The sequence below is a fragment of the Myotis davidii genome, unplaced genomic scaffold, assembly GCF_000327345.1.
Source record: "Myotis davidii unplaced genomic scaffold, ASM32734v1 scaffold319, whole genome shotgun sequence".
Lineage (NCBI taxonomy): Eukaryota > Metazoa > Chordata > Mammalia > Chiroptera > Vespertilionidae > Myotis > Myotis davidii.
The window spans coordinates 256944-268099 of NW_006290675.1; the positions used below are offsets into that span (position 1 = coordinate 256944).

Here is an 11156-nt window from a genome sequence, read left to right on the forward strand (position 1 = left end):
GGAGTCCCAGCAACCGCTGCAAACCTGGGAGAGAAAGCTGCACTCGCTCTCACCGAAGCCAGACAGTCCCGCTTCTCCCGTTTGAGTCTGTGCCCCTAAAGACTCGCCCGGATCTGGAGCTCAGAGTCTGCGACTCCCTCCCGATTGAAAACAACAACTGTGCCCTCCGCCGCCAGCCCGCTCCACGCACTCCACACCTCAGAATTTGACTTCAGCACTGCGCCTCCTCTGAGTGTCTGGCGTTAACCTATGCCGCCATCTTGGTTCCTCCATCTCTCAGGTCTTAGTGACATCCTTCCTCTCCTCCATTTTGCTTACCTGGCCTGGTGGTGGTTTTTCTGGTAGCTGTTCTCAGACTCCATTGTTCCCTTTTGAAATCTTTGGCTGTTGTCATCAGCAGCAAGGGTTTTGGATTTCACTTTCATATTGAATTGTCCGCCTGCTACTAGTTGAAGTGACTGTCCCAACCCTTATAAACTGGAGTTGGAAGCTCCTTTAAGAGCAACTTTTCCGTTCCTTTGTCAATTTACACTGGTCCGTCCTTATCCTAACATTAAATAATAGAATTAGCATGTGGCTCCCAGCAATCTGCCAAGTCTCCCCTCAGGTTCTTTACCTGCTCACTCACCACTTACCACTTTTCCTCTCGTCCTTTACCCTTGTATTTCCCAGGAGGGGCAGCCTGCTCTTATAGAGGAACATAGCCTTCTTTTAAGTCAGACTTGTATTGGGGTTTGTTGTTTTGGCTTTGTGATCTTGATCAGGTATTTAATATTTCATCATCTATAAAATACAGATAATGACATATGCCTTGTAGGATTTTGTTCTAAGGATTGAGATTAGTTTTATAAAGTCTCTGGTACAAAGCAGGTCCTCAAAAACAAGAGCTCTCCCCCCCCCCCCCCCCTTGAATCCATTGCTATGATTTAATTGGCAAATATTTATTAGTGTCTAATATGTGCTAGATTTTGCTGAGGATGCTGAAGAGATCAAAACAAAACTCAGAATCTCTAAATTCAGAAAGTTGCATGATGTAGAAAGGAGACTGACATACAAACAAATAACAACGGAAATGTGTTAAGTGCAGTAGTGGTATCTATAAAGTGCTAGAAGCAATTAATTTGTTTTCCAGCCCTGTCTGTGGAGTGGTTTCCAAGTATTTCTTTTAGAAAAAATACTTGGTAGTCAAGATGTGGGAACAAATGGAAAGAGAGAGAGAAAAAACAACCCTTAAAAGTTTCTGTAATCTGTGAGGTGCCAACCTTTTAAGAACTGATTTTAGCAGTGCCCTTGATAAAATCTCTCATGAAGTCCTTGTGTATAAGATGGAGAAATGTGGGCTGGCTGATAGAGTAGGAGGAGGATCTGAAGGCTATACAACTATGTCCAGGATATTTTTCTCCTGCAGTACTTTACTTTTACTTATAAAATCTCTGGGTTGGAAGGAACCTTAGAAATAGATTACCTACTTTCTCTGTACTCTGCTCTCTTTTTCTCCCTTTTAATTTTTAATTCAACAGTACAAAAAGTATATGGTAAAAAAAAATACCATCTCCCTAATTCAGTGCTCAAGTGTCACTGTCATCCTTCCCAGAGACAAACACTATTAATAGTTACTTGTGTGTATCATCTTGTTTTATTCATATCTCTTTATACCTGGTGTTATAGTTATTTGAGTGTATATGTTGTCTCCCTTAATACATTGTAAGCTCCCTAGGGCAAGAACCCCATCTCATAATTTCTTATATCTCCCCAAATTACTCACATATTGAAGATTCTCTGTAAATATGGATGTAGATGCTTTCATATATGCAGATGACACAAAACTGGAAAAGAGAGCTAATAACATTAGATGACAGAATCAATATTGCAGATGAACTTGGCAGACTGCAATGTTCACCTGAAAAGAACAGAGACATTCCTGGCTGGTGTGGCTCAGTTGTTCAGGCATTGTCCCGTGCACCAGAAGGTTGCCGGTTCAATTCCTGGTTAAGGGCACATGCCCAGTTAGGGGGCATTCAGGAGACTGCCCATAAATGTTCCATATACTCTCACATTTTTGATGTTTCTCTTTCTCCCTCTCCTTTCCTCTCTCACTAAAAATCAGTAAGCTATTACCAAAAAAAGAAAAAACAAACAAACAGGGACAAATGTAAAGTTCTGTGTTTAGACGGGTGCGGGGCGGGGGGAGTGGGAATACACAACAGCGTAGTTACCCAAGTATAGAGTTAGGAGATTGGTCTTGATAACATTTTATTTGAAGATGATTGGGGAGGGTAGGGGATGGACCTTAATTGCCATAAGTTCAATTTAAGCCAGTGAGAATTTTGGTTGAAAAAGTATAAATCTCTCCCTCAGATACTGCAGGTTGGGAAGTACACAAAAACCTGTTTTGGTGTGAACTAGGTTTTTAGGTCTCATGGCAAATAAGGGATAAATAGATCTCATTAGCAAATACAGACATATCTTGTAGTTGGCAGTTTCAGTACATATGTTACAGGTATTATTCTCTGTACTAAAAAGAAGTTTCTTAGACAGTGCATGTCTCCCAGTGGAGTAGGATTTTAAACTTTGCTTCTTCGTACACATTTTATCTTTTATATTCAGAGTCTACGGCTAACTGATAGTTTTTCTTCATTTTTTGTTGAAAGTGTTGACTTGCAGACAAATAGAGGCCCAGAGCAAGAGGGACTGTGAGATAGTGGCCCAGACTTCCCTGGACATTGAGAAGTAAGTATGTATGCTGTTTTTAGGTCACATAAAAAGACCAGTTTTTCTCTTACCCTGGGTTTCTTTGGCCTGCCAATCACTTTGTTGCTTGGATGCCTGAATTTTTTTTTATTATTCCCATTTTATGTCAGTGTATGTGGCCTCTGTATATCCCTTTTTATTACCCTAAAAAAATCCTGCTACCCACTCCACTTCCACATTGCTCTTACTTTAGAATCAGAGCATAAGTGAAAACAGTAAAGCTAAATTTCAATATATTAGTTTTATAAAACAGTTTAGGTATGGTGATTTAGTAGAATAGAAGAAAGCAAGAAAATGTGTCACACTTATACCAAATTAAGGATGTTGAGTTATGTTACTAATGTCTGCAACTTTAATTTTAACATCTGCCAAAATAAACTTTATTCCTTATAACTTAAAATGTGTGTGTGTCTGTGTAATCGTTTGTTCTGTACAGTTAACCCCCCACCGTTTTGGCTTCATTAAACTAATTTTAAAATTAATTTTTTTCTTTGAATTTGCATCTTGGTGTTTTGGGGAAGCAGTGAGCTATTTTGTGATATAATGATAACAGAAGTTGAGTTGCAAAAGGTTGGGCAATATAGAAGACTTCCTTGGGTTATGGGTTGCAACTTGACAAGAAAGCACATTTTTTAAAAAAATATATTTTATTGATTTTTTACAGAGAGGAAGGGAGGGAGATAGAGAGTCAGAAACATTGATCAGCTGCCTTCTGCACATCTCCCACTGGGGATGTGCCCGCAACCAAGGCACATGCCCTTGACCGGAATCGAACCCAGGACCCTTCAGTCCGCAGGCCGATGCTCTATCCACTGAGCCAAACCGGCTTCGGCATGAGAAAGCACATTTTAAGGGGTTGGGTTTGAGTGCTTTCTCCCAACAGAAAGATATTACCAAAGTACATTAGAGCAGTTAGTCATTAGGCAGAAACGTTTACCTTAGAAACACAGATTTGGACCCTACATTTTAGAGTTTCCTTCCCTAATCCAGTTGAGCAGAGTTCATCCCTTGCTCCTTTTGGAATCACTGTCATGTGGACATTCTTCTAGGACTGTCTTCATCACAGTGTATTGCAGTAATTTCCTTTTGTTCATTTTTGACATTTCTGTTTCCCTGGCTAGGCTGTTAGTTATCTGAAGGCAGATGCTTGTCTTCATTCATACTCTATTCTTCAGCATCTAATAAAATTTGTCTGAGACAGCAACAACAATAAAACCTATTTGTTGAGAACCTAATACTGTGTACCAGTCATTGTGCTAGGTGCTTTATTTACTATATAACTCTTACAATAGCTTTTAAGGCAGTTATCCTTTTTTCTTTTTTTAATAAAGAGACTGAAGAGAAATTGTAAGTAACTGGTTGTGATCATGAGGGCAGAACTGACAAAGCCTACTTGACATGCTCCTTCCTCAGTGATGCCATCTTTCACATAGTAGGAGATTAATAAATGCCTTTTGCATTACCTGATAAACTGTGTAAGGTACACTGGTCTGCTTTTCTCATAAGGAAGAGTTTTACTTGCATTCTCTGAGATGATTAAATACTTGAGACTTATTTCTTCTATTTTAAAAACCTCTAGAGAAATTCTTCCTTAGAACCAATCTAGCCCCAACCGGTTTGGCTCAGTGGATAGAGCGTCGGCCTGCGGACTGAAAGGTCCCAGGTTCGATTCTGGTCAAGGGCATGTACCTTGGTTGCAGGCACATCCCCAGTGGGGGGTGTGCAGGAGGCAGCTGATCGATGTTTCTCTCTCATCGATGTTTCTAACTCTCTATCCCTCTCCCTTCCTCTCTGTGAAAAATCAATAAAATATATTTAAAAAAAAAAAAAAGAACCAATCCAAATTTCCCTGGCTATAGTAATTGAGTTGTAACGGCCAGAAAGAGAAGTCTAAGATAGCAAACTTTGAAAAGTTTTCCTTAGCTTCTTAAAACTGAGATGATCTTGAGTCAGGCAGAGCTGGCTTCTGACAATTATTAGCTATACAACCTTGGGGAGAAAAGTACCTTCTTAGGGCTGGAGATTGAGAAATTGTGTTTAAAGCACCTTCTACCATTATTAAATACTTAATAATTGTTCATTTTCTTCCTTTGTTCTCAGTGATTCCATTTTTACCAATGTCAAATTAGCCTTACTCAAGGATACAATTTCATCTCTTTCCACAAACTCAACTGTTACAAAATGATAAAAATAACTGTGTATGAAATTATGCAGAAGCCTTTGGCGTAACCACATGGTTTTGGTAACTTCCTAGTTGATGCTGCAGGTTATAGAATTAAGGAAGTCAGCATATGGACAGACTTGATTTACTAGTCAGACAAGTTCATCTACCCTGGTAAAGTTGTCATCTTGGTTTAATGCTCTGTGTGCTCAAATTTCTGTCTAAAGTTTTACTTCCCTTTGAAAAAAACCGATTACACTTAATTTCAGAAGAGTTTGACAGAATATTTTATGTCTGAAGAGCAATCAACATTGAGATAGTTAGAAGTGCTGATTTTATTACCATCCCACGGCTGCAACAGCAGGGTACAGAGAAACAGCTAGGGAAAACCACTAATCACTCAGTCCTTTTGATTGTCATTGGGTTAGTTTTATTGGAGGCCCTGCTGAGCAAATCTGCATTGGTTGACATGTCTTCTCCACAGAATAACTTTGAGACATAAAAACATGATTTGAGACATATCCAGGAGCCCAGTGGCAAAAGCAGACCTTAAAACTGCTTTTTCTCTCTTTCTTCTGATTGGCTAGGCATGAGAAGTGTTATCTATGTAAATCCCTGGTCCCATTTAAAGAGTACCAAAGTCATGTAGAGTCCTGTCTCCAGCTTGCAAGGGATGACCAAGGAGATGAGCCTACAGAAAGTGTGAGAGTATACTCAGCTGAGGAGGGGAAGCAGTGGCAGTGGCTGAGGAACTCAAAGGTATGTGGAGTGTTTTAACAGGAAAGGCTACCAAACCTTCCACAGTTCTGTTCTGGGTTTTTTCTCCTCTTTTTCTCCCTCCTTTTCTTCTGTTTTTCTTGAAACAAGATTTGTGCTTTAAAAAATTTTTTTCTTTTAATTAAAAATAATATGTGTTCATTGTAGGAAATACGGGAAGTAGTTTTTTATAAGTATGAAGATACTGAATGTATACTATAATAAAAATATTAAAATTAATTTAAAAAGTATGAGGAATCAGGGGACATTATCAACTATAATTTTTCCAGTCTTTTTTTCTATGCATTTTTAATGTAGTTGGTACCATACTGTGTGTGTGTGTGTACACTTAACATTGTAGCATAAACACCTTTTTTGGTTTATTTTTAAACTGTTTTTAAAAATTACTCTTAATATTTGTATCACACAGTCACTTACTAGTAATCATTTTCATTATTGAACATTCAGATTCTTTCCAGTTCTTCTGTATTGGAAGACTGTTTAAAACATTAATTAGTCATTGTACCACTGGTTATTTTCTTAAAATAGATCTCCTGAAGTGGAATTCTTAGAGCAATGCACATAAACATTTAAAAATCTCGTGAAACATACTGTCAAATTGCTTTCCAGAAAGGTTATCCAATCATCCCCCCACTGCTGATATGTGAGATCAGCTCTCTTCGCTGTGTGTGCCTGGCCCTAGGGAGGTGTGGCTCTGGCCTCTGGTTGCTGGGAAGATGGATGTGCTTTCTGGGCTTTGTGATTAAAGATTAGAAAGAGCAAGTCTTGGCTTAGAGAGAAAGATAAAACAGCAGCTCCATGTTATAGGCTTACATAGCAATCACTGTATGCTAAGATGAAGAAGCCATTATCCATCATGACAGAAGAAAGCAACCCCTGTATGAATGGGGTGGTTTGTGGTGGTGATTTGGAGTTGGGTTTTATAGGTATGTGCTTATACCATAGAGCCAATTTATTCTTATCACTGCCCCTAGAATTTACCTAAAAATTGTCATTTTCTGTTTTAAATCTCTCGAAATCTATCATAGGTCAAAGGGTACTTGTGTTTAATATGATCTTGGTGGAATAATTTGCCTTCGCTCGAATTCATTCTTAGATAATATTGGCATAAAGATGTATTCTCTTCATCACGGTTTGCTTTTTAACTTGTGTACCCTCATTTATTAGAAAGCAAAAGACTTTCTTAGAGGTGCACCTCCACACCACTTTCCTTAGGAGACAGGTGTGATCTGGGCTAAGGAAGTTGTATTTTAGATTCTCTGCTATGAGGTAACCCTTCCCTTTCATCTATTTATCTCTGCCACAGGAAAAAGGCCGGAGTGAAGGCCGACTCCTCAGTCTCTTGGAGCAATCTGAGCACAAGACTGCAGGTGAGGACCCCGGGACCAGTTTTCTGGGCTTTTGGCCAAGGCCTTCTAGTGAAAAGAACCACTGCCAACTCCCTATTTGTTAGAGTTGTGTGGGTACACATTTCACCTAAGTAGCAAGCCTTTGAGACTCGGTCTAGGTCATCTCTCCCTAAGAAAGATCGGGAGATAGCCTGTCTTATTCATCATGCATTTCATTTCATGTTTTATGAAGCCTAAACTTCCAGGACTGTCTGTTGAACTGGGAAAAAACATTTCCAGATGACAGGGCAATGACACAAGCCCCAAGTACCTTCTAAAACAGAGGTGGGGAACCTTTTTTTCTGCCAAGGACCATTTGGCTATTTACAACATCATTCACTGGCCATACAAAATTATCAACTTAAAAATTATGTTACTATGGAAAAAGTGCCTAGAGTTATTGAATTTCGAGTCCTACCTGTGGTTGCCTTGGCAGAGCCAGACCAAATGATATGACCCATAGGCTGGACATTCCCCACTCCTGTTAAAGGGACAGGCATGGGAAATCAGACATACCGATGTTACTGCCTCCTTCTAATGTACCAGTATATGCTCCATTCATATGTTACCTTTAGCTTAGTGTTCCAACCTATGCTCCTGAGAGATTGTAGGAAGTAATTCTGTCTCTTGGTGCCTAGTATTTAGGGTTCAGTAGAGTAGATTGGTTACAAGCATTGCAGAGTTAGTAATACCAACAGATTGTAAGGATTATGTAAAACTCCAAACATATTCCCTGGCATAAGTAGGCCCCGGATAAATGTTAGCTGCTATCATTACTGTGGTTGTTATTAGTTGCTGTTGTTAAAATTCACCAGATGCAGATGGAAGAGGAACTGTTGCTTAAGCCTTTCTGATGACTCTAAAAAAGGCAGCCTCTCTGAGTTCCATGTCCTGCTGTCTCCAGATCAGCAGGTTGTGATTCTCTGTAGGAGGCAGATTTCCCTTGGCAACTCCTAGTTCCTCAAGTCCAGATTTGAAGTAGATTTATTCAGAGGTTGTTCATTTAAAAGTGTTCACCTCAGTACTTCTGCAGCTGAGTGTTGGATCCTAAAGCTCACATTCCATTAGACTGGGGACTGGGGATTAGTCTGTAGCCACATGGATAAGCCTGATGAAAAGCAGTGCCCAGAATACAAGAAGCACATGATCAATGAGAAGTGCTATGACTACAACACTAACAACATTATTGCTTTTTCTCTCCTATCACAGATGCAGAGATAAAGACCAGGTCTTCAGAAACAGTGGCCTTCAGGTGAATTGGGGTGTGCATTGAAGTGCAGCTGTCAGCAGTTCTAGAGAAGTAGAGGCCTAGTCCTGAGTTCTGTGTATAGTGTGATAGTCAAAATGTAGAAGGTAGAAATCACTGTAGATCTCTCTCTCTCTGCCTCTGTGACCCCCTATATCTTGGCTAAGAATGGAATAGTAGCTCAGTTCACTAATGGTGTTAAAACAAACAGAGCAAAAGCTATTTCTTACTCCTCTCTACCTCTCTATCTCCACTCAATCCTGCTCTTCTGACTTGGATTTCAAGCAGCTTGGGAATTTGAATCTGAATCCTCATTCTCTCACTGCATAACTGTGTGGCTTTAAAGGTATATGATTTACCCAATGTCCTCATCTGTAAAAGGGGAATGATATTACTTATTTGGTTGGATGATTACAAAAATTATGTGAATTAATAATATATGTAAAAACCCCTGCTACAATGCATGATGCATGCTTAGTGCTTATTAGTAGGTGATACTGAATTCTGAAATTTTTCCTTTCTCTCTAGGGTACCCTCACCAGGGATGGAAGAGGCAGGCTGCAGCAGAGAGATGCAGAGTTCCCTTGCACATCTTGACTTAAATGAGTCTCCCATCAAGTCTTTTGTTTCCATTTCAGAAGCCACAGATTGCTTAGTGGACTTTAAAAAGCAGTTTACTGTCCGGCCAGGTAGCCGGACACGGTCCAAAGCAGGCAGAGGAAGGAGGAGAAAATCCTGAATTTCTAGGGTCCGAAGGTTGACAAAACCATTAGCAATAAGGATGGACCATGGTCATTAAGCTTTAATGGCTCCCAGTTCATTGTTGAGCAAGTTTTGATGGGCATTTTCCACCACGAGCACCCACTCAGCATTCTGGTTTTTGTGTTTTCTATGATCTATACAGACAAATTGTACATAGTGTTTGGTTTTATAACAGCCTGTTTGAATTCACTTATAGTTAAAAGAAAATTTAAATATATTTATATATGTTTGTATGACATCTTATTTCAATGAGAGGGAGATCTTCCTTTCCCCTCTCTGTGTTATAAGGTTTTGGGTACAGATATTTTAATTGTGGGGCTTGTTCTCAGACTCATAAATTACATGTTTCTGAATGAAATATTTTACTAGTCTTTGATATCCTACCTATATTCACTGAATGTATAGTGTGCAGTTCCAGAACACTGTGTGATTATCCCCTTGACCTTTTCTTTTTAATCTATTTTTATTGATTTCAGAGCAGAAGGGAGAGAGAAAGGGAGAGGCAGAGACCGAGAGACATCAGTGATGAGAGAGAATCATTGATCGGCTGCCTCCTGCATGTTCCCCACTGGGAACGGAGCCCAAAACCCAGGCATGTGCCCTGATCGGGGATCAAACTGTGACGTCCTGGTTCATAGCTCGATGCTCAACCATTGAGCCACACTGGCTCCTTGACCTTTTCTGACATCATTCTGCAAGGTGCCAGTTCATTGAATCCTACTCCTTATTCTGCTATCCCTATCATTCAATGACCTGTTACTTCATCTCATTGCCTCACCAGTTAAGAATTCTCAGCCAGCCCTGGCTGGGTGGCTCGGTTGGAGCGTCACCCCCGTGCACCAAAAGGTTGCAAATTTGATTCCCAGTCAGGGTACATACCTAGGTTGCAAGTTTGATCCCCAGTTGGGGGCATGGATGGTTAGGCAAACAGTTGATGTTTCTCTGTCACATCGATGTCTCTCTCTCTCTCTTCCTCTCTCTAAATATATTCCTGAGTGAGAATTAAAAAAAGAGAACTCCCACAGCATAGGACCTTTGAGAGATCTCTCCTGCCATTCTTCCCAGGAATTTGTAAGTGAACACTATTTTTAGTTACTTCCTATGCAATAATTTTCCTTTGTAGATTAACCAGTGGATATGCATTTGTTAAAACCACTGTCAGAGGTCATAGAAGTAACAGGAAATAGGTTCTGTTTTAAGTACATTAGTAGAAAGTACACGTTCTCAGTCACATTGCCCAGGAGCTTTCAGAGCAGAACAGAGGTGTGGTCTGTTCTCAGTGCATAGGCTGTTGTGGAGCGTGTTGGATGGTAGAAGCAACTACCTGAGGAAGATGTTAGAAAAGCTAGCTTTGGCCCAAACAGAATTGAAGATGTAATGAAAGACTGTGGGAGATGGTTGCTGAGCAGGAAAGGATCCTAGGACAGGACGAACAGGGACACAGACTTTTCTAACTTCTGATTTATCAAGTCCAAAGTTACCTTTTCCTTTATTTAAAATGAAAATGAGGTGTGTGTTAGACTGGGGAGTTGAGAGATAGCTAGGATGGAAGGCCAGCACAGGCCTTTAGGGAAGGCACTGTTTCCTGTCTGGGTGCCTTGCATGCAAGATCTTTCAGTTAGAAGGCAGGATGGTAGGTTCACTCTCTATTCCTTCCATGTCTTGGTGCCCTGATGTTGAGGCCAGCATCACATAATAGCAGTTATTTTTTGAGCAACTACTATGGTTCAGGCAATGTATGTGCCTTCATTTAATCCTCACAGCAATCCTGTGAGGTAATACTATCCTTCCCAATTTTCAAATGAGGAAACAAAGGCTGAGAACAAATAAAGCCACTTTTGGTCCATAGCAGTGACACTACAGTGCCCCTCCTCTTCACTCCTAAAGAAAATGTCATATTTTGATTCTAGTATTATTTTCCTGTTTGCCTTCTAATGAAAATTAGTTTATCAATTATGTCCCATTAGCTTAACTCTCACTAGTCTTCTCATTAAATAGAAATTTATTGGAGGTAGAGTTCTATAAATAGGGGATAGTATGTTATCTCTTGCCTAAAGATAAGAAAAGAGAA

The 11156-nt window shown here is 39.9% G+C and overlaps 1 protein-coding gene across 3 annotated transcripts in view; it reads left to right on the forward strand.

Moving 5' to 3' along the window:
* The window catches only part of UIMC1 (ubiquitin interaction motif containing 1), a 70920-nt gene extending 61465 nt beyond the window's left edge, over positions 1–9455 (forward strand). For 2 of the 3 annotated variants that reach the window (XM_006763693.2, XM_006763694.2), the window contains 5 exons: positions 2652–2730; positions 5500–5671; positions 6996–7059; positions 8287–8329; positions 8852–9455. In XM_006763693.2, coding sequence (XP_006763756.2) covers positions 2652–2730; positions 5500–5671; positions 6996–7059; positions 8287–8329; positions 8852–9062 — 569 coding nt within the window. In that variant the 3' untranslated portion in view covers positions 9063–9455. Of the gene's footprint in view, positions 1–2651; positions 2731–5499; positions 5672–6995; positions 7060–8286; positions 8330–8611; positions 8670–8851 lie in introns of all 3 variants that reach the window. The other variant, XM_006763695.2, reaches the window with a different exon arrangement.
* Positions 9456–11156: the final 1701 nt, after the last annotated feature.